Source organism: Chlamydotis macqueenii, chromosome 1, assembly GCF_036417535.1.
Source record: "Chlamydotis macqueenii isolate bChlMac1 chromosome 1, bChlMac1.mat, whole genome shotgun sequence".
NCBI classification, from domain to species: Eukaryota; Metazoa; Chordata; class Aves; order Otidiformes; family Otididae; genus Chlamydotis; species Chlamydotis macqueenii.
The window spans coordinates 158,172,495-158,196,498 of NC_141556.1; the positions used below are offsets into that span (position 1 = coordinate 158,172,495).

General features: G+C 40.2%; 2 protein-coding genes across 6 annotated transcripts in view; both read left to right on the forward strand.

Moving 5' to 3' along the window:
- TMTC4 (transmembrane O-mannosyltransferase targeting cadherins 4) overlaps nt 1–7,207 on the forward strand; it is a 52,741-nt gene extending 45,534 nt beyond the window's left edge. For 2 of the 3 annotated variants that reach the window (XM_086770962.1, XM_086770952.1), the window contains 2 exons: nt 3,011–3,080; nt 3,585–7,207. In XM_086770962.1, the coding sequence (XP_086627088.1) occupies nt 3,011–3,080; nt 3,585–3,736 (222 nt within the window). In that variant the 3' untranslated portion in view covers nt 3,737–7,207. The remainder of the gene's footprint in view (nt 1–3,010; nt 3,081–3,584) is intronic. The other variant, XM_086770958.1, reaches the window with a different exon arrangement.
- Nucleotides 7,208–9,228: 2,021 nt separating this feature from the next.
- The window catches only part of GGACT (gamma-glutamylamine cyclotransferase), a 34,401-nt gene continuing 19,625 nt past the window's right edge, over nt 9,229–24,004 (forward strand). Inside the window, exon 1 of one of the 3 annotated variants that reach the window (XM_086771012.1) lies at nt 9,229–9,320. Coding sequence is in view for 1 of the 3 variants with exons in the window: in XM_086770994.1 (XP_086627120.1) it covers nt 10,268–10,397 (130 nt within the window). In the remaining 2 variants the exon portion in view is untranslated. Of the gene's footprint in view, nt 9,321–9,775; nt 9,861–10,038; nt 10,398–24,004 lie in introns of those variants that run through there. The other 2 variants (XM_086771004.1, XM_086770994.1) reach the window with 2 other exon arrangements.

Genomic DNA, 24,004 nt, shown 5'->3' on the forward strand with positions numbered 1-24,004 from the left:
TGCTGAGCAGAGCAGTAGTGATTAAAATGTTTTCAGCGTGTAGCTGAAGATGTATGGTAATCGCAGATAACTCTGAGAATCTATTTCATTAAATCTTCTGGTAATGCATTGTACATGTTGTCCCATTGTGCTTCAGTAGTGAAAGGATGAGCCCGTATATTAGGTGCTTCTCCTTCGTGTAGGTGGCAACTTTTAGGCATAAAACTGAATTAACTGGGCAGCGCATCTTTCACTTTGATTGCTATTAACCTGCCAAGTGAAGAAAGCAGATATTTACTTATTAGACCAAAATACTAAAATTTGCAGTAGAAAAATACAACTTTGTGGGACTTCTGACTACTACTTTTCAAGTGCCAAAATCAACTATCAAGTTGATTTTTAGGCTTGGATTGTTGTACAAAAAGAGGTTATCTTGCAATACCACTAGACTTGCTAAATGTTTGAGTCTCAGTGTGTTTCTCAGGTGACTGAGTTAAAATCGTAGAATAATTTTGACTAGAAGGAATGTCCAGAGTGGTCATCTAGTCCAACCCCTGACCCAAACCAGGGCTACCTCTAGTTGAATCTTGAACACCTCTATGGATGGAGATTCTAAAACCTACCTGGACAGCATCTTCCAGTGCTTGACCACCCTTATGGTTTAAAAAAAAAAAAAGTTTCCTTTTATCTAATTGGAATTTCTCATATGCCAGCTTGCATCCATTGTGTCTCATCGCATCTCACAGAATCATGGGAAGACCCTGTCTCCATCTTCACTGTATCATCTGATCAGGTACTTGTAGATAGCAATAAGGTCTCCCTCTTCATCTTCTCTTCTGAAGGCTGAAGAGATCCAGTTCTTTCAAACTCCTCAAACCTGGAGTCCTGTGTCCAGTTCCCAGAGAGCTATGGACATACTGGAGAGAGTCCAGTGAAGGACCACAAAGATGATGAAGGGACTGGAGCATCTTTTCTATGGGGAAAGCTTGAGAGACTCTTTAGTCTGGAGAAGTCTCAGAGAGAGGATCTCAATGTATACAAATACCTGAAGGTTCAAAGAGGATGGAGACAATATCTTTTCAGTGGTGCTGAGTGACAGGAAAAGAAGCAATGGGCCCAAACCAAAACATGGGATGTTCCCTCTGAACATCAAGAAATGCTTTTTTACTGTGACTATGACTGAACACTGACACAGGTTGCCCAAAGAGGTTGTGGAGTCTCCATCCTGGGAGATGCTGCCTGGACATGGTCCTGTGCAGCTGCCCTGCTTGAGCAGGGAGGTTGGACCAGATGACCTCTAGAGGTCCATTCCTAGCTCAACCATTCTGTGATTCTTGCTAGTCTATTTATCTGTCCTGTCCAGGTCCCACTGAATAGGAGCTCTCCCTTCCAATGTATTGACTACTCCCTTCTCGTAGGTGCTATCTGTAAAGTTTTTGAAAGTGCATTCAGTCCCATCATCCAACATTAATGAAGACACTAAATAGTATGGGTTTCAAAGAGACCAATGTATTCATTAATAGTCTGGAGATGAGAATGCTGGAGCTGCTGCTTATGCCAGGGAAAAGCAATGCTAAAACTTGCACTATGGAGTCATACACTCCCTAAATTTCCAGGCGTCTGGTTCCCTTCTTCACTCCTACTCAAGTATTCAGTCTCCTGAAACAGGATGTCCTGCATAAGGATTTGTCAAGCACCCTAGGGTTTGTCATTTCCTTGACCTGCGAAGATGAACGCACTTTCTACATCAGGCTCTCTTGGCTTCAGAGTGGCAGCCTCAGGTGTGTTAAGGAATGCTTTGAAAGGAGCATGTAGTTTGGGTTTGAATTTGGATGTACTGGGAAGCTCTTAAGTCACTCAAAGTTGAGTGACTCAATCTTGACATTAGAAATTTCTCGTCGCCTGAGGGACCCTTACAGGGACTTACTTCATGTTTCATATGAGAAGATGGTGGAACCAAAGATCTGCCTGACAGGTTTTCTATTTCAGTAGAGCCTGTGGTCTGTTTTGTGGATATAAGTAATAAAAGCTTAGCACAAAGGAAAGGCATTTTCCCCAGGTTCTTGTTCTCACATAGCTGAGACAGCAAGTGTGCATTCAGATGGAAGCCTACCACACTGAGGTAATTTTATCTTCAGGTCCTTTGCATTGAAACTGAATGGGCAGCCTCCCCTAAAACACAGCACGGCACAGAAATCTATGTAAAATTCACTCTCTAAAATATCTGAACTTGCATGCAAGCAAGTGAATATGCTCCATGTGGATTGGGGGGGTGCATATTTTTAAACTTCTGCAGGAAATAAGCTCTGCAACAAAAGTATTTATATTAGCAGCTCGTTTGGGAAAATATAAATGTTTGAATTAGAGAATAGATTTAGTGGTAGATTGTTTTCTGAAAAATTGGTGAGGGAGCTCGGCTTTTCTAAGCAGTACTCAGGTATCAACAGTCCTAAGAGTACACACTGCAAGTGGGAATACAGAAAAGATAACTTGTGAGGAACATTTCGGCTTGTTTTTTTAAGTAGCAGGCACTCAGCTACTATTCAATACAAACCATATTGAAACATCTGTTTGAAAGGGGTTTACTGGAATGCCCCGATTTTAAATGCTGAAACGTGTTTTAAAGGGAAAGGTGTCTAAAAGCAGTTTGCTCAGATAGTGAATTATATTATCCTTCACTTGATTGAATAAGTAGGGACAACTTCAGTAGGTAATGTTTGAAAATATTATAACTGTAAAAAAAAAAAAAGTAAACTGCTTTGCCAACTTCACTAGTGCTTCATGGCTCTCTGCTAAAATAACAGCAGCCTGTGAAGGCAGGACATTTATTTGTAGCATTATTACTGTTTTCTGGAGGCTGTAGCCACCTGACTTACAGGATCACACGGGCTTAGAAAATATATATGGTGCTATTGTAAAGCTGTGGCATAGTTTGGGAGGGTCTTTAATTACAATTGTGGGTAAATTTTGCGTTATATTATATACGACAAGAGTAGACTGACCTGTTGATTTGTTCTTCTAAATTATTCAGGAATCTGAAGCTTTGTTCCTCAAGGCAATTAAAGCCAATCCAAATGCTGCCAGTTATCATGGTAATTTAGGTAAGAGCCTTTCTAACTCTTATCAGCTGTATTGTTTGTTTGTTTCATATTCATTGTGTTTAATCTTTTGAGCCTTCTTCCTGCTGGGCAGGTTTCTATTCTACTTCCCAGAAAACCTGCCAGCCAAAAGAACAGGGCACTAAACCAGAAAAGCTGTCACATGATATGACAGATCAAGAGGGCTGCACAATCCAGCCCAGAGGTAGCTGCACTTCAGTGTCTGCAAATTGGCTCATTTATGCTGTGCTTGTAACCCACAATGAGCTCACCAGATAAGAGCTGCCATTTATGGCTGCAATGTAATTCATTCCTTCATCATTCCCATGCCAGTTCTGCTCCCAGGCTTTGCTCCTGCATTTGGCAACAGAACAAGCAGCTACTGTGCCACCAGCCAGCGAGAGACCCTCACTGGAAACAAATGCTTTAATGTTGTTTCCCAAGTGATTGGCAAGATGGCATGTTATTCAACAATATTGCTAATGAAATTCCTCATTGATGTTCCAGCTGTGCTTTATCATCGCTGGGGAAATCTTGACTTAGCAAAGAAGCACTATGAAGTCTCTCTGAAGCTTGATCCTACGGCACCCGGGACCAAGGAAAACTACAACCTCTTAAGAAGAAAACTGGAGCAATTACAAAAGAAAGGCGGTGCCTGATGTTTCTTTTCAGGTTTTCCGTGCGTACTATTTATGATTAATGTTACATGGGTACTTTTGGCCACATAAAGGATTCAGTCATTATTTCTCGAAAATAATACCACCACCAGCAATGCACACTTGAATGTCCAATTATGCCCTCCTACAGATTTCAGCTGCAATTTGGGGGGTCATTTTATTTTTACTCTTGAACTGCTTTTAAAGTCACTTAGAATGTTTTATAGGTATACAAAAGCAATGCAATGCAGGTGGAATTTCACAGCTTTCCCTTGTAATTTAATATCTTCATCTGAGGATGGAATATCAGAAGGCAGTTTTATTTCTGAAAGTGATTCTTTAAAAAGTGCAATTTCCTGTTTAAATCCTGATCTTTTCAAGTACAAAGAATATCTGCCCACTTTAGTTTTATTACTGCCTTCTACTGCCAGTCCTGCAGAGCCAGTGGAAGAATGGATTATCTCCTGCACATCAGTCCACTCTTGTAATTTGAGTTATGCCCTTGTTCTTGTTTCTGGCTCCACCCTTCAAAGTGTCAGATTTGTACAGGTGTAAGTAAGCACAAGGATTTGACCAAACGTTTGTCAGCCAGTGTACTGCTGAGGTATGCTTGAGTGGAGAAAATACTCTCAGATTATGATGGAGATTTTACCAAGCAGCAAAGGAAAAAGAAGTGTCAGGTGACAGAGGAGTCAACTAGAGTTTCTGTTCTTGCAGGCAGCCTCATCTAGCACAGACGACTTGGGCAACAAGTCAGAATTGCTTTAGCTCCAGCCGCAGGCCAGTGGTCTAAATACAGTGTCTACAGGAGGTAATTCCTGTGTTTTCAGGCATTTCAGTCCTTCTGGTTAAGAACATTACACCTTTCAGCTCCTATACTGTTGCAGAATAAGGAGATAATTTCTGTGAAAAAGTAACTAGGCAGAGCACTTGACCTTGTTTGTTGATGTATTAACTGGAAGGAACTTAGATTCACCTTTGTCTCCTGTGGCTCATATGTTTGCTGAAGTGGCAGTTAAATAAGCATAGCTGTTAATGCATAAACTGGTCACATTGATGTGGGATGATTCAGAGATGGTACACATTGCTGCAATGTCACTTTTCAAAATGTGCTATGCTTTAATACACGTTTAAACTCTGGCTGTCCAGAGGTGTTTGTCTTGTGCTAATATTTACATTCCTGCTTCAGGAAGTAGTCACATGTCTATTTATTTGTTGTTTTTTTTCTTTCTTTAAGATTGGAAGATTGCTATTGGATGTGCAAACAGAAGAACTTTACCTCTCTTTTCATATGCCTTTATTCTTTCCCTGTGTCCCCTCTCATAGGAAAAAATTATCAATGTGGTATTTGCAGCTTTCCTAATTTGTCCAATGATTATTGTATAGAGATTGTGTAATGTTCTCCATACACAACTCACCTATATGTGGAACCATTTAAAGTGTTGAGGGAATGCCTGCTGTAGGACAAATGTTGTGTGACCTTGCCATCTGACCACCATGTCATCATTCCACTTCTATACTGTGTTTTGAGCCTCGCCTACTTTTACATTATACATTTGCTTGGAAATGACAGTTCTTCTTGAAAGTTGTTTCAAAAACCAAATGTGCCTACAGAGCACATTGCAATACTGCAGAGCTACCAAAGCATCCTCTGACAAAGCTAGTTTGGATACTAACAAGTAGTGCAGCTACTTTAATGTCATATTCTTGCCAGACTAGCTATAAATCTTGTCACCAAGGCTGTGGCACTGTATGCTGTCCACAAATTTGGCTTTGAATGAATTAATACAGCTACATTGCATAGTATGTTGTCATACTGATTTTAGTTGAGGTACCAGAGACATGTATTTGTGCTAGTGCAGTACTCTTCTGCTAATACAGTCTGTTTCTCAGCAGGACTAATTAGTTCATATAGGCTATTAAGTTGATGCAACTGTTTCCATTTCTTCTGGTTTCTGGGCAGAATTTTCAGAAACTAGTTTGTGAATATATTTGCAGGATATAAACATACTCTTTGATAAGTATCTGTACTGATCCAGCAGAACACTGCACCAGTATGGCTAGTTATCTTCTGATAACCAACAGAGTTTACTCAGTACCAACTTTTGGATCTGAAACATGCTGAAATAGGTACACCTGTCAGTACGAACAGCAGACTTTTAAGGCTTTCCACCCATAGCCTATTATTGATCAGATATAGAGAACACTTGGCTACTTCAGTCCTGAGGTATTAAAGAGTTTGGATCTGGCTGGATGAGCTAGTTTATAGCAAAAGATAAATGTGCTTAATATAATGAGGTCTTTTCTGTATATTTAGAATGTGACATATTGAGTTTAAATTATTATTCTCATCATGAAGTTCACATGTATAGTTTTCCCTGTTGCCTGCCATATTAGCTTTACAGAAATCTGCTAGATGAATATTATGTATGGGGTATGAATTCTGTCTAGGTCATTATGAACCAAAGTTGTTCTAGGAATTCCTCTCTGGAAGTCGCTTTGTCCTTCTACTCAAGAGTCTTACATGGAAGAGACATGCCAACAAATTGGATGGTTTGTTGGTATTTGAAAATGGTGTTTACTCTTCAATACTGACAGCATGATTTCTTCTTTATTAGTTTTCTAGCTATCTGTACATATTTTTGTGAGTGTGTGTTTGTTTTATATCATTTTCAGTGCTATCAAAATTCAATATGATTGCTTGTATGATGGTAATAAGAAGGATACATTTATGTCTGAGCATAACGTTGAGGCAGAATTGAATTCAAAAGAGGCAACAAACAAGACTGCTTTTTTAATAAAAAATTCCTTAAGACTTTCAAGAATGCTAAATATTTTTTTACTTTATTTTCAGAAATATTTTGAGAGTGCAAATGACACAGTGAATTTTATTAAAATGGTTATAATGTTAACCTTTTGCTTGTTTTTTCATACCTCATGACTGCTGGAATAGTGCAAAACACCCAACCTGGAAGAGAGAAAGATGGAGAAAAAGTGGGTTTGTACGTAACTGTTGTTACAAACATTGTCTGTCTTTCCAGCGTGCTGGATTTTTCCCCACATTACCTCTCCACCATTGCTAATTACAGAAGATGAAAGTTTCCTTCTTATCAACTGGCCTGCTCGATTCTGTAGTGAAATTAAGAAACCTGGATACATTTTTTTCAAAGATTGCTTGTTGAAATACAGTTCTGAGGAGAAAAATACAGAATGATTCAATGCACGGAATGGAGTCAGAAAAATATTCACAATGACTGCTATGGATGATAATCTCTTCAAGTTCCAAGGGAGCTGAACTTTCAAAAACTTCCACAGGAGTTCCCTAATAGTACGTTTCTCTCATGTTTAGACCAATGCCATGTACATGAAGTTTCGTGTTATTTGATTTCATACTTAGGATTTAAACTTTAGAGATGTGGGTTGTGTGTGTGTGTTTATGAGCACTCAGAAATAAAAACATTCAATACTTTTGAACAGTTTGTTAAAAGTATTTGGCCTATTCACTGGGAACTTTTTCCCTTCCTATTTGACATACCTACATCTGAGCTATTCATCCTAGTTCCTCTATATAGTCACTGGGGAAAAAACAGGTAATCTGAAACATGATTCATCTCCTCAAGAAGCCATCTTCAGGATGTGAGGTTCATGTACTTGAAGCAGTACATGAACTCTTCACTAACTTCAAAGGGTAATTAAAGTCATCAGCTCATACATAAGAAGAAAATCTCACTGCTGCTTTCAGTTGAAGTAATGTGGTCCCCTACACCTCTAGCATTCACATACATTATTTGCACCAAGAAAATTAAAAGACTGGCATTGAAGGAAATTGGCAGGAACTTGCCTTAGGAGTCAGAGAATTATAGTAGCTGGATGAGGGAATGGGATGAGACAAATTAAGAGAGCTTTCACCAGATAGTTAAAGGTATATGACTGATAAAGCATCTGAGTGTCAAATCTCTGCCTATGGAAACAGAACATTCACGTCCAGGTCAATCCATTGTTAGCTTGTCTATGATCACAATAAATGGTAACAACTTCTTACGGACTTGGCTTTCGGTGTCCTTCACTTTGTTTTAAAAGCAACCTAAAGCAACTGTAAATTTGCAAAGGTGAGATTTTTTTGTTAAATTGAAGTTGCTATTTCAAGCTGTAGCAGTTGGAATGTTAAATGTGATAGCATAGCCCATTTATTCTATACAGTGGGTGTCTTTTAGTTTAAATATCTTACTACTTATTTGCTAGCTCTTGTTTGTGTTCCACATTTCATGTGAGCATAGGTACACTTACGTACCTATCATTACATGTAGATTCCCTCGTGATTCTTGACTTGGCCGTTTCACTGCATAGCACTTCCTTCCACAGCTCTTGCTGTCATCTCTACCAAGTGTGTTTATGATGGCATGTTTAACTTGAAACGACTAAAATTTGCTAGAAACAAAAGTGAGATCACACGTTTGAATTTCTGTAACGTAAACGCCAAGGGAGCCAAAATTCTGTACCACCATAAGCAGCAGGTACCACTAGTAATGGCCACATTAGACTCCGCGCTGGGCCCCACAGTAGCGTGAAGTGGTTGTACGTGGGTGTAATGTTCTGAGCACAGCAACTTGGATCCTTTGCTTTCAGGAAAAGCAGCCGCTCCGAAGAAGAGGATGTGCACAGGTGCACTGCAGTATTGTGGTATGGGTGTTCAGTGTGTGGCAGAGATGATACATGTCAAGTGGCTCAGGGCATTTTAAAATAAATATTTTTTGTTAGAAAATAAAAATCCCTACAGATACTGAAATTGGTAGCTTGTGATTGCTGAGTTGAACTGGTTTTTAATGCAGTGCTAATCATTTAGATTGCCAGTGGTACATTCCAATTTATTTTCAGCTGAGAAAGAAGTAAATACATTTGTAATGGAGCCATGTAATAAATCTGCATTTTGCTATCTTTTTGCATAGATTTTACTTGTGATAATGGTGTTTATTTTTCTAGTAAGTTTTTGATTCAGGGTTCTGCTATTAGCGAGGAAGAAAATCTAATGGACATGGTAGACTGGTATTGAGACACAGGAAGGCATTCTTCCTCTTGGAGTAACAGTTCCCAATCCTGGTATCTTGATTCTGCACAAGCAGGAAAGTGGTGGAACACATAACTAATTAATTCAACCTCTAAAGCAATAAACTGTAGAAGGAAAAGCAGGAGATGACTGCCTCCCAGTCTGAGCAATCTCGCCCTGCTTGAGAGCTGGAGTAGAATTGCTGAGTGCTAACAGTGTAAGAAAGGGAATAGCCTGCGCCGGATGCAATTTACCGACTGGTCAAGGAGGAGGGACTGGAACCCAGACATTGATTTGCTCTCCCACCAGCCAGGCTACAGAACGCTCCTGTGCCCCAGATAAACAAGTACCGAATTGTTCGGCGTCACGTGGAGCATGAGGGCACCTTACTCTTTCTTCCCACCCGTGTATTCATTTTCTTACCGTGATTTTACTGTGTGGAGCCTTAACGCGCTTCGCTAAAAAAAAAAAAGCAGACGGATCCCTGCGGAGCCAGCTTGAGGGGGTCCTCGGCTGGGAACTGGGAACCTGCCCGAAAAGGGGGTAAGCAGAAAGGCGCCTGGCACGCTCCGAGTTTTTAAACTTCGGCTTCAGCCAAAATCCCTTCTATAGAGTAGGCAATATCAGTATTATTTTAAAATAAGGGGTTTTTTAAGTTCTCTAAAAGCCAGATGGGCTGCCCCGTGGATTTTTTTTTTTTTGCTGTTGCCGGTTTTTTGGGGAGCGCCTCTCCCCGGGGTGCGCCGGGCGCTGCACCCTGCGCTGTCGCTCTCGTAAACTGGCAGCGGCTGCCTTTCTCTCCCGCCTGCGGGCCCGGCTGGCTCCACCGCCCGCACCGCACCGCACCGCACCGCACCGCACCGGAACCCTCGCAACCGGGGCTCCTCGGGCCAACGACCCCAGGTCACCCCCCCCGGACCCCCGGGGGAGGGAAGGTGGGGAGGCCCCGCCCCCGCCCGCCCCGCGGCCGGCCCGGCCCGGCCCCGCCCCGCCGCCTACTCCCCGGAGAGGCACCGCGGGACGGGCAGAAGGAGGCGGCGGCCGGCGGGAGCGAAGGCGCGGAGGCAGCGGCAGCGCTGGCGAGTGAGTGCGGACACCGGCCGCCGGGGCGGGGCGGGGCGGGGCGGGGCGGGGCGGCCCGCCCCCTGCTGCCACGTGACGCGGCGGTCCCGCGCGGTTCGAGCGGCCGGTGCCTCTCCGCGCGCCCCTCCCCCTCGCGCCCGGTGACGCCGCCGCCGCGGAGCCTCCTCGCGGCCAATGAGCGCTGGCGGCGGAGGCCGGGTCTCCGCAGCAGCCGTTGGGCTGAGGCGTTTCTCGGCCGCCGCCGGAGGACGCGGGTTTGGCTGGGGCCTGGCGGCGGCGGCGGCGGCGGGTGGGTAAGAGCTGTGCCGGCTCTCCCTGCTTGCGGCCGCCGGGCTTGTGGGCCGCGGGGTCGGCTCCCTCGCTGAGCACCGCGCTGCCGCCCCCCTGCGGGGACCCAGGTGCCGGTGATGCGCCGGGCCTGTCAGGTCACAACGGTGTGGCCTGGGCTGCTGAAGTCTTTTTCTTCAGCAGTACAGCCGAGTTCAGGGAGAGCTGTCGCTAAGCCCGGACTCCAGCCGGGGCTGATGGGCCGAGGAGGTGAGCACCTCGCTTTCTCCTGGTGTTCAGGTGCTTCCAGCGTCCCGCAAACAACAGTGCTCCTTACGATCCCGATACTTATTTTAGTGGCATACCCTTACCTTGTAAGGATTAGTGACGTGGTTTGAAGGACAAACATGTAAACTAGAAGGAGAACAGAAAGTACTCCAGACACCGTAGATGAAGAGAAGCTATGGCAGTTGATACCTATATTCTATAACGTTTCAGAACATCAAGCTTTTTGCCTGCATTGCTTGAGCTGGATGGTTGTGGGTCTTTTTTTTTATCTTGGTGAACCTCCTGAGGATTTCATTTCACTATATTTTAATTTCCTGCTGTTTCTGTATCCTTCTCCATTTTAAAGTTATGTAAACCTTTTGCTTCTGAGTTAAGGTTCATTTAGTTGTATCTATGTTAACTCCAGAAAATTAACTTCCTCATTTTTTGCTTCAGGGCTTTTTAATTTTCTCCTTCTGTAATTTTTGCCATGCTTTGAAAATACCAAGATAGCAACTTATATAGAGCTTAACATACAGAGGCATAACTATGAACATCTCCATGACCAAGTTCTTTCTTGTAGAACTCAGTGAAGAGAGGACTTGTTTTATATAGTCTCTAGTTTAAGCAGGCAGCCAATCTGGAAAAGCAATTTCTTGACAATTAAAATTGTTTGTTTTGTGACATAAGCCATTAAGAGAGACTTTAAATTCTGCATGTCTGAATGAAAACTGACATTTCCATCTTTCTTCTCCTCTCCCCCTAAGAAAGACCTTAAAAACCCAGACTGTGTCTGTAATGTATATGTATCGTCAGCTAGCACTCATCTCCTGCCCTGGCTCCATCATCGCTGTCAAAGTCATATGAAAACTAAAATGTCCTTTTACCTAAGTGTATTACAGCATTCTATTGACATCAGTAAATAAAAACTAAACAGAACAGTAACTCTGTTACTGTCTGTCTCAAAAACCTGAGTTGTCAAGGGTGTTACATGCTAAAAAAAAAAAAAGAACTTCCCATACATTGCTAATGTTTTAAAGTCTGCATCCTACTGCTGACAAATATTAACTACTTAGTATGTATGTCATACCTCATTTTGCTTGGTGTTCACTCCTCACTTTCTAAATCCCTGTGGTGTTCTGCATCAGCTTTGCAAGCAAGTTTCTCTGAGCTTGTTCTTTTGTTTTGAGACCACTGGAATATTGAACAAAACTTTGCTCAGTCACAGAAGAGAATGGGTTGTGTTGTCCATATCTGTCATGTCATTTGCTCCTTATAAATTTTCTTCTGGAGGCTTCTTTATATCAGTGATCAGAGTTTTTTGCCGATCATTTTCTCCTATCAGTTCAGGGCAGAAATACTGCTTTGAATGCTTCACTTACTGCAGTGTCTGCTTTTTATCCTTTAGAAAGGATCATCGTGTCAGTTCATGCTTTCCTTAGCTGGTTTTTGACGTGGAAAGCTCAGTACCTCCAGAGAATACAGAGCACGAACCAGGCCTGGTTTTGCACCAGACATCCTGCTGTCTCTCCCACCCACTGTTAATCTGAGCACATCCTCTTCGCTTGAAAAGCTGTCGTCTAGGGTTGGCTTTAGCCCTGCTCTGATGGGGAGGCTGGGCTAGGTGACCTTAGAAGGTCTCTTCCAACCAACATTCCTCTGACTCTGTCTATATGTTTTCATGACTCCCAATAGTAACCCAACTGCCTATTTCAAAAGAAGTTTTCTCTTGAAAATTACTTTCATCTGACTGCTGATGTAACCACAGATTTTTTCCCTGTTCTGCTTCTATTGTTCATATGGTTGTGTTTGCTCTTTGTGGGGAACTTTTGGGAAGTGAGGTTACGTGACTGCCTGATCTATGTTTTGAATTTGTGAGTGTAGGTACAGGCACAGAGGTGCAGTCATGAGGTTGTCACGAAGTGAAATAAAAGAATACTAAATAAGAAAATACTCTTGCGAAATTTGCTTTCTGCTACTAGCTCTGGTACACTTTTACTGTCTGATGGATTAGCCAAATTGTTTTTATGTGTAATCACAAGCAGCATTAATAGTCACTGTTTGTAGGAAAAAATACACTTCATTTCACTGTAGTTTTTGTTTTTGTCATCTCTTTTTTTGAGCAACATACTTTTTTTTTTTCCTATTCCTATTCAAGTCTTGTTTTATGTTTCTCTTGCTCTAAAAGCATATGCTCTTTGAATGTGAACCTGGTCAAATAATTTTTATAACTTTCTTGATTTAAGCAGAATTAAATGTGAAACTTGCATGACATTTTAAGTGACATGAACTGCTTAAGCAGAGAACACCTGCCATGATAGGATGCATTTTCCATCTGAACTGATGCTACCTTTCTTTCTCCCATCTTTCAAAATATTTTTTTGCAGCATTCTGACAGAGAGGGTAAGTATTAGATAGATAATTTAGTAAGAGGTGGGGAAAATGTATGAATGTAGTCATATCATTGAGTTTGCAAATGTAATACCGTTTTTTATTCAGTCTCTCAAAAGAGTGTGCTTAATACATTTTTCTTCAAAAATAGAACCATTCAAGCAGTAGTAAATCACTGTTCTTACATCAAAAGCTGTAGCTATTTAGAATTTTTTTCTCTTTTTCACTCCAAAAGTTTAATTACATTTTATGGACCGTGTCAGATACAGCTCTCTTTTCCTCACTTCCAAGACCCAATTAATGCTAAAGAAGGACAGATTTTACCAGTATAATATAACATTCTATTCATTTACCATTACAGTGTTTTTCAAGAATGTCCTTTACATTGTAGTTTCTGAAAGTATGTATGTCAGCTATTTGCTCTTAACATCTTGAGGAAACATGTTGAATGTCACTGTCACTCCTGATTTCTTTATCTTGGAAGACACCTCTTTCCCTTTGGAATTACCCATATAGCTACCTGTCTTTGCAGTGTATTGACTGTAATTGGTCATGTCCTTCACTAACAGCCAGAGTTACCATTGTATTGCTGATATGCTGACAGAACTTCTTAGCCACGTAGAATCGCTTTTTCTCATCCCTTCCCTGAAGGCCTTTTGCCAGTGCTGGGCATTGCCACTGTAACTGTGAGGGAGATCATCCCACCTGCGCCAGGCTTCAGCTGTGCAGAAGTATCTGTATTAGGATGATACCGCAATTTAAAATGTATGTGCTATCAAATAATACCAGAGTAATTACAAGTCTGTTTCTCTTTACCTTCTTTCCCTCCACTCATGTCATCTAGCCTGATACAGTCCCACAACTTTTATCATAGTGTAATTCAGGTTGGAAGGAACCTTAGGGGTTTGTAGTCCAGCCTCCTTGTTCAAAGTAGGATCACTTGTGTGGGCAGACCGAGTTGTTCAGGACTTTTTTCAATGTGTCTTGAAAACCTACAGGGATAGAGACTACACAACTCCTCTGGGCAGCTTGCTTCAAGGTTTGTCCGCGTCATGAAAACTCTTTTCCAAGTTGGGGCCCCTCTTATTTTGGTTTGTACCTGTTTGTCTGGTTCCCGTATACACCAATGTGAAGAGCTAGCTGCATCTTCTGAGTAAACTCCTCATAAGTATGAGAAGGCTGCTATTAGGTAACCCGAAATCCATCTCTTCTCAAGTGGAACAGGCCCATTTTCCTGAGCTTCTTTTCACAAAGTGCTCCCACCCCATAATCTGAACTCACTGCAGTTTATCATTTATTCCTATTGTAGGTGTGATCTGATAAGCGTCAAGTAAAGGGAGATCATTACCCCTCAATCTGCTGGTTGCGCTCCCGTTAATACAGTGCAGGGTGCTCGCCTTCTTTGCTGCCTTCTTTGTTCAGCAAGGTGTATTCATGAGTCTTAAGGTAAGGATGAGTAAGGTAAATCACTGAGACATCAGAGGAAACGGGGATCTCAGCCAGCATCATCTGGACGGCTGTACTGCTCTTTTGGCCAAGTCCTGGCTCTCCAGCAACAGTCAGGGTTTCAGCTTTCCTGTTAGTGAGGATGTAAATGTTCATTTCTTATCGCAGGTCTAAAACTCTGTTTACTTATATTTTCCACAAGTCTTAGGAATACTTGTTGGCATTATGTTACTTTCTGGTGACAGTATCATGGACAATTTGAGTAGCGTTTTGGAGTGGTAGTATAAAAGACTTCTTTCTCAAAAATATTTTTTGCTGCTGATCTGGACTCGATCTTCCAAAGTTCTTTTCTTGTATCTCTCCATATCCTAGGTATCAGCCTCTATCTCTGCTGTGGTATTCTGCATCACGGGGACTAAAAGTTGTCTACATATCTAAGGAAATACATCATTTTATACATTTTTACCTTCCTGTAGGCAGCCCAGTTTGTCTACAGGACTTTAAATAATTAAGGTTTTATTGTTTCTACTGACACACAGTATTGATAAGAATTGTGGGTTTGTACCTCACTACTGCTGCCCTCTTCCATTTACTTTAGATGACAGACTTGCATTTGAAATGCGACTTTCATTTGTAGTTCGTGGTGAGAGATTCAGCTCACATCTCTTTACAGCAACTGGTGAAGCTAAATGACCAGCCTAGATTCCAGACTTCAGGAAATTAAAGTTAAGTGAGGTGAATACTACCCTCTGGTTCATAAGAAGTTGTTAATAGCATTCTCTCACGATTCTTTTACACTGAACCCAAGTGTTTGTTGTTTGATTGCATACAGAACAGGCTACAGTATGGACACTGAATTTTAGCACTAAAATCAGTATGTAATTTTAGTTATGTCTATGGATTCCATCCACTGTAACTTCTGTAAATAACAGTTTTCTTGCTGCTTGGATCTGAGAATGTGTGAATTTCCCTACAAGTCAGAGGTAACAGGTTAGATTATTTCCCATCAGCAGAGACACAGTCCACACATACAGTAATACTGAAAGCTAGAAGAAAAATGGAAATAAACCAATTTTCTTCAAAACTTAGCTGAGAAAAATTATGTTGGAAGTGAGACTGTAGGTAGTGAGTGAGAAGTAAGGGTGTTGTTTTGGTTTTGTGTTGGAAGAATGATGATTGTGGTGGTTTTGAATGACATTTAGATGAACAAAGGATTCATGTTAGTTATGGTATGAGAGTAAGGCCATGACAGAATTTCATTAGCTAATAGCTTCATTAGAAGAAATTATGGATTGTTTTAATGTAGAGGGAAATGGTCAGTAGATAGGCCAAATTACATAAAGAGCCTTGCTTGAAGTTGTAATCCTCTTGTCTTTAACTAATTTTCTTTTTAGTCTTTAAATTAACTCTTTTAATTCTTTCGTTAGCATTGTCTTTTTAAAGCTAATTTAACTAATTGCATGACCTGAATTCACTGCGGGTGCTGGAATAAAACATTTCAGATTCTAGTAGCACCTAGCATGTGCATCAGGCTTGAAAGGAAGTGTTTAAGGCTGTTTAATTGTTGATTTCTCATCTATGGTTGCAATTCCTAAACTAGAAGTTACAAAATAATCGGTATTGCAAGAAAGCAAACTTGGAGGCTGAAGTGGTTTGCAAGTCCAGAGTATGATTGGAAGATGTTGCCCAGTAAAGTAACGGGTTCTGTCAACATCTTTAAAGGCGTCCAGTGAAGGGATATTGACCCCTTCTATGGCATCTCCCTAATTTTAGCTTGTAAGACACTGTCTAATTGCTCTTCCCAATGCAGTCCACCTCTCTGCTGCTAGGCACTAGCCTTCTGTTTGTCCTTCTGTATAACTCCTGCCTCCCTTTTGTGATGATATTCTTCTGGCCTCCAGTTTTTATTTCTTTTCCTGTGTTCAAGGGGTTACGGGGCTGTACACTGCCGGTATGTGGAATGGCTGCTGGAATATGCTCTCTTGTATGCAGTTACCCAACCCAGTTCACCTGGACCAAGAAGGCATCTTCCTGCAGAGGGGCAGCAGATTCTTGTTAGTGTTTCGGTCTGGGAAAAATAGAAATCCATAATGAGTTTTGTGTAAAGTTCATGGAAAAGGAAGAGAAATATAAGGAGGCAGAAGAAAGGGATTAATAACATAAGCATCCATAGTTACAAATTGAAGAGACAATAATTAGATTAAGATTTTTTTTATCATTGAGCTCAGATTTATGCTTACAACAGGACTTGTTCAGACATGAACTGTTACCAGAATATGTGCGTAGAAAAATTGGAGGCAACTGAAGAAAGGAGTTTTAAGTAGTAGCAGTAGGGTACAGATAATCAGATGAGGGATGGAAGAAAAAAAAAAAATCTATCATACACATACACATTTCACACGTCAAACCACTGACCTGCTCCAAGGCTGCAGTGCTTGCTGTGGTGGTGCAGCTCAAATTTACCAGCTATGAAAACTTTCAGAATATGAATCCAGCTACTGGCCAAATCTTACTAAAGCTTTCTGAAGCTCATTTCAAACATGAAAAGTAACACAAAGTTACATGCTTATGAACTTTTGTTGGTTGGGAAGAGCGTCTTTGGGGAGGGTGATATGAAGGGCTTAGAAAGAAGAGTCTCTGCCTTCAGTGGTGGACTCTGTAGGCAGAGTCCTGTTCTCTTAACTGTTATCTCTAACGAGTCAAGTTCAAGAAAGAATGAGCATAAAAGAAAATCAACATTAAAGAGATTTAAATTATATTTTAGGTCAATTATTTCTTTCTTTTCATTAAACTGTCCTAAGGCAGTGGGCCTTATTTCATAATTGTGGTTCTAGACATAATAAATTTCTCAGTAATGTGATTATTTATGTAGTTATGTGAAGCTTCAGGAAACTTGCCTGACAGAAACAAAACATCTTTGAGAAGACAAACAGGTGAAGTACAGAGAGAGAGAGAAGAGGTTGTTGGTGGTTTTTTTCATCTTTCTAGTATGGGGCTTCTTAATGAGATATACTGACTGGCTGGTTTTTCCGCTCCCTTCCATTCTTGTTTATATTTACCTTTATTTATCCTGTTGAAATATCAAGAAATTTAGGTCAAAATAGATCTGGATCCATCTGCTCATGTAGTCTGTTCTTTTACTGCTAGTAGTTATTATATCTTTTAATTAAGTGTAGTTAATGACAGTTTACTACATTAATGGGTGGCATCAAGTATCTTTAATTTTGTGCATGATTAACTTACTAATGCAGAGAAGGGATTTTTTTCTAATTTCTATATATCAAAACAATGATTTAATCTCTAATTTGTCAAATTGTAGTCCATATGTCTTACCTGTAACTTCTGTTTCACTGTTGTTTTAGGTGAAAACTCAGCTAGGCTCTATAGTCTAGCTGTCTTTATCAGAGGTATATTATTATCACGGTCGTATTATGAGTACAGGAAATATTTATTCATTGACATAGTGGTCCATTTCAGTTTTGAATCTTGTTAATTTTAGTTATTATTTTGATATAAGAGCTTTGTGCCAGAAACAGTCTGTGAACAAATGCGTGTGCAAGATTGTTTCCTGTACGTCTAGGAAAATAGCAACATCTATAGCTGTCTACATCGGCAGCTTGGAGGAAAACTGCATGAGGGTATAGATTTTCAATTGTTCTGTATCAAAGAAGTGGTTTATCTCACCAGTTTGCTATCAATAGAAAAAGTAAAATAAAGCATATGACTATACACAAAATATAATTTATATTTTTAATCACACTAGTTCTGAAATAATTTCTATTTATTACAGATTTTTAAATGTCTCCTATCTGTGATCTGAAAAAGGTGTTTGAGAAGAAAAATAGACGAAACCAAGAGAAGGCTTGTTTTTTAAATTCAGATTGATACCTGCCTTTACATACAATGCGTAAAACAGGATGACTGTCTTGGAAGCCCTGAAGGGCATAAGTGTGTGTAGCTTTCTATCTGAGAGGCAGAAGCTTCAGAGAGGAAATGGTAACAGGGAGCTGTGCAGCTATTGTTGAGGTTGTGGCGGTGCGGTCCTGGATTGTTCTCACACTTTGCTTTCATTTGATGCTTTTATTGGCCAAAGATGTACAGCTGGCCTGGCACTGCTCTGCCTTTGAGCCAGACGTATCTCCTGTGTGCCAGGTCCAATCAAAGCCAGCTTCATGACTAACAACAGTTTTTGAGTGTGCCGCCTCCTAGAAAAATTAGATTCATGCCCTCTGTCCCAGAGGCCCTAACCCACATCGGTTAGGAGCATTTGGTCTTATTTGGCCTTTTGAAGCTGGATCACAGTGCAGAAAGCAATGCAAGATTTGTGGGGTTAGAGAGTGTTCATGTAGTACCTTGGGTTTGTATCTCTGAGTGTATGTGGGAAGTGCTATGCAGAGCAGGAATGGGTGAGGATCCAACATTTCATTCTCTCTTTTTAGGATTATTGCTATTTGGGAAAATACACCTCAAAAATCAAGTAATTGCATAATGTACCGTCTATAAACAGGCAAGGAGTGGGATCTAGAAATCTTTTCTTGAGGTAGCAGGAATTAATGACTGGACCACAAAATCAGCCTCTCGCAATCTCCATGAGTCTAGCCTTTCTTTCCATGCATAGCATACGAATCAAACTGCCTTTTATTTTTACTTTTTAAAGGAAAGCTAAGAGATTCTCATCCAGTTCCTTGGCAAAAGGCAAGTTTGGCAGTAGTCATGTTGTTTCTGCTAGAGATTTGACTGACTTGCTGTTGAGAGTAGTCAGTAGTGAAGAACTCCCAGCCCTTCCTGGATGGTCTAGGCTGTTCCTAGGCACTGTGCTTCCCAGTAGATGGTTGGTCTTTCCTATTGTCCATCTGTGGAATTTAAGCTCCCTGGATCTTCTGTACAAGTAGATGCAGAAAGAAACTTACTGCTTCTCTTTTTCTATTACAGTATGCTTTCATATACTTAAAGGCATGACGCTGTTTTCTCTAAAATAAGTGATCACAGTACAGTCTCTTTTTTTTTTTTTTTCCTTTGTAGGTTGTGGTTTCTTGACCTATGATTGCTCTCTCTCTTCTTTCTGTCCAACTGATCACATTTCTCTAGAAGTACCATGGTGCTCAAAGCTGAACACACTGCTCAATTTGTGACCAGATCAGAGCAGGAGATTATGTTCATGTGTCTTACTAACGATGCAGTCGTTTGTATGTAAACACTAGGATATTTTTTTTCCAAGTGTACCATATTGTTGACTCATGTTGAGTTCATGATCATTATAACTGCCAAATCTCTTTCTGCAGAACTGCTGTTACGCTAATCTTTCCCCACATTTTGTTTATGCAGTTGATTATTCCTGGCTAATCTTAGAATTCTGCACTGGCCTTACTTGAAGGGCTGGTGCAGAGCAGCAGTTGTGCAGGGGCTTGCAACTGTCTCATTAGCCTTGTGCACAGCCTTTTGCATTGTGGTGTTACCTGCATCTTTCACATCTTTGAGTATTTTCATTACCAGTATTTCCCTGCTGGAAATCCCTGGAATGAATATAACAAATTTTGTATGTAAGACCAGTTTGAGCTGTACCTCTGACAAATATTAAATAGTCTTTCAAAACAGTTTTTTACCTAAGTACCAACAGTTCTTGTTAAATCAGGTTTTTCTAGCTTCCTTGTGGGAATATCATGACCAACAGTGTCAAAAGTTCTACCAAGGTCAAGATCAACCACTAGTGTAGATCAAGATAGAGGATTGGTTTTCAGCATCTGGAGATCTTACCAACTGTACAGGTAGGAAACTAGCTCTGTGCATATTCTAACTATTAGTTTTTATTACCAGAAGGTCTGCATCGCATCTTTCTTCCATAGGAACTGACACTGGAAATCATAGGTGTCCCCATCCCAGTGGTGTCTCCTATGTCTGTCTTGGCAGGCTTTTCCTGACCAGCATCACCCAGGAAGTTTGGGCTGCTCAGCCTCTCCCACTGAGCGCAGGTCAGGCAGGAGGTGTCAGGCTGCTCTGCTGAGCAGCTCTAGACAAACCTTTTTGACCTGTGTATTACTTCGCCAGTTGTACTTCTGTTCCTGTTCATGTCAAGTTTAAGCACATTGGGATTCAGTGACCACTGAATGTGTGTATCTTTTGGGAGAAAATAGGGGAAGGGGTCCTTTAAGACCTGTGTGGTTTTGTATTTTCTCTTTTAAAAAGGGATGAGGGGCTAGGGAGTCCTAAAATAACTGACAGTTTGTTTTACAGAAAATTTGTGATGTTTGCTTTATTTTTTTTTTGTTATTGGGTGCTTTTTGTTCTGAAATGCTGAAGAAGCTGGAGAGAACAAGTGGTGGTGTTATATTAAATAAGTCATGCATGTAAAACCTGTCTAACTCTGTTAGCCGACCAGACTCAGATAGTCTCCTTTTTAAAATTATTTCTTTATATTAACATCTGTTTAAATCAGGCAATTGGAAGAAAAGCTCCTTTTTATTAATGACTCAAGCATCCCTCTTCTCAGGCTTCAACTTTTTTTTTCTGCTTTCTGTGACTTTTTTTTTTTTTTTAATATGGGGTTTATATGGGGTTATGTTACTTGATAGCAGTATTCAAGTTGTGTTGCTTGCCTGTCTTCCTTTTAGGTGATTTGCTCCTCTATCACCAAAAAGCTCCCCAAATCAGCTGAGAGGTAGTAAGTGCCTTGCTGGAGTACAGGGATCCCCCCCAAACATTGTCTATGGATCCTAGATATGTGTTCACCTGAAAATAATTCCTGTATCAGTGTTAGCCTTTCTGTTCTAGCTTTAAAATCCACAACAATTGGACTAAATCCTGAAAACGCCATGCCTATAGAAGTCTCTATAGCTTACTGAAAAAATATCGAAAGACAATATGACTTTTGGAGACTCTGCTGTAGAAAACTCATGCGTAATTAGTGGAAGGGAAGTGTCAGTCTGAATATGTTTTTACAAAATGAATTACAAATACCTTGGCCACATCTTCTGTTTTATGACACAGAATTTTCTTCCAAAATGGAATAAAAAGATTCTGAAGTCTCTAAAGTATTGCATTCAGTTGTTATAATACAATATTTTCAGTCTTCCATGTATAACAAGCTTACGACTCTTCTTTTGCAAGTTCAGAATTCTTTTAGTAATTTATTTGAAAAGCTGTATTTAAAAATAAACATAGCAGAACTTAAGTCTTATACCAGTTGATCTAACTACCTGCCATAATTCTGTTTGGGTTTTGAAATAAGCATCAAAAGCTGAGAAGGCTTTCAGTCTCTTATGCCCATTATCTAAAGTTTAAAGCAAATAAATACATACACTTTCTCATTATTTTTATGAAATGTAGGGTCCTCATTTCTCACTCTCTCTGCATTTTCCATGAATTTGTCAATTTTTATTGGCTCTGTCATGCTGATCTAGTATAAGGAAGGAGAGATTGAAATTAATTAAATCTTCTTTGATATTTAATTTTTTATGTAGTATCTTGAAGGTCCAATGAGCTCCAAACAATAATAAATCAAAATCACTCCCCTCTGTCTACTCTCAGTGGAACCGTCATAATAACCAATTAATACAGCCCTAGACTAGACGGAAAAGTAGTGATTAGCCGGTACAAAAACTGATTGGAATTAGTTAAATTCTGGTGTAGCAGAAGGTGCCAGTTAAAGCCTTTTTGCAAAACAAATGTAGAATTTAGCTTGCTCAAAATACAGAGATACAGCAGAGTTTTCACTTTGCTTCAGGCTTTTTTGACCTTGCCTAAGGGAAGAAGGCTTTTAGACACCTTGAGTTTCATTTTTTTAAATGACCTGTCATGGTCAGTTAAAGGTAATGGATCATTTAACTAGGAAAATCGTCTATGTGCATTGCTTCCCATAATTTTCTATGGTTCCACTTCTTTTGAAGTATTGCTGCCCTAAAATCAAAGCAGATAGAACTGCAGAGCATTTTAGAAATATACAGCGTTATTCTGGTGACACCAGGTGTTGAAAGTAAAAAATGTAATGCATTATGTATTCAGAAGCATGCCTTTATTAATTGGTCGTTATCATGGAGTAACGGTGAACTGGTGAAGGTTTATCATGTGACAACAAATTGAGTTGTGTATTTTAAAAGAAATGTTCACATGTTGAAAATAAGAAATTATTTGTTCATCTTCTGTGTTTTTTAAGCCATATCAAAAAGACCAAAATTAAATTCTTGTATTATTTGTCTTCTTCCTGTCTTAAGTAATACACTGTTTCTTGATTGACATCTAGTGTAATTATTTAATTTTTCTTTAGTTAATTAATATCAGTAAGTGATTATTTGCTTAAAGAATGCAGAAGTAAAATTAATTGAGATTTGCAAATGTCCCTAGATACAATCTGTCAAATCTGGGACAAATGATGTTCAGAATAATAATATATTCCTGTATTTGGGGAGTGGGAGTTACCAGAGACTGCTATACTACGTGATATTTGAGCAGGGGAAGTGGCATTGGGAGGGCAGTGGTTGATTTGTTCAAGAGTTGAAATGTAACTCTACTGCCAGGTTGGACTAAGCAGTTAATTAACGATGTTTTGTTAAAAATTTTCTGCATTGTATGGATAATGTTTATCTTTAAAATTTTCAATTAACAACATCTTAAGACCAAAAATACCGTTAATCTGTAAAATCATCCCTTCTTATTTATCTTTCCATTGTGAAATGTATTTGATGCGAAGGTGTACGAGTGTTCACTCAGAACTGCCTCTTGAAACTCCCAAGCCATAGTTGCTTAGGCCACTACTTGGATCTTCTGAGCTATGAGCCAAGACCTTTCAGTCTGTTTTTAAAAGCATGATGCTGCCTTCTCTCTGGTATTTAGTGGTTATAAAATTACTTTAATTTAGGATGAACTTTGCTAACCAGAAGAGCAATTTGGTTTACATCATACACTGCTCATCAGTTTGTGCTAAGAATAGGAGTGTGTTGTCACCCATCCTCTGGTGGCATATTATGAGATGTATTTGGCTATTTTTTGGGAAGTATCTAACATTTTCCCTTATAACCTGAAAAAAAAAAAAAAAAGAAAAAAAACCTCAAGTGTCACCTGGCAAAGCATACATGCAAGTCATAGAACAATAGCCTGGTTATCGTTTCTGCATGTCATACGATTGCATGTGAAAAAGATTGAGCAAACTTGGTGGTGACACATAAAGATGGAGGAGTGAAAAAACGGGATAGACTTATAAACGGCAGCACTTTCCTTATGTTGAAGGTGCTGATAGTTTGAACTGTTAAAGAAGTTTGGGGACCATCTAGGAGTCCAGTGTTGTCCTCATGGTTCAAACCCTGGGTGTCCTCTAGCAGAGTCTTAGGCATCAAATCTTACAAAATAACTTATTTAAAAGGTACCACTGGGAAAAAGCAACTTGAACTGCGTGCTTCTGGAGAGGGACCCAGAACAAACAAATCCCTGGACAATTATATCCTTACAAACCATGCACCCGCCCCTCACATGTTCTTGCACATGCCTTTTGGTCCAATGGTAATGACTGGTCTGGGGTCTTCTAACACCTCATTGGATTCCTTCTCTGTCTCCAGACAGCGTTAACCATCCACACTTTGTCCAGCTGCAGCAGTCAACAACAGCTGCAACTCATCAAAGTAAGAATCGCCAAGAAAGAGGAGATCAATCTGTTGTCATCTGCTGCGGCCTCCTTATCTTCTGATTTGTGCTAGTCTAAGGCCTCTCCAGGTGCTTTTGGTGGTTGCTGCCTCCTTATCCTTTAGTTTGCACTAGTCTCAGGGCCATCTTTTATGTAACTCAGT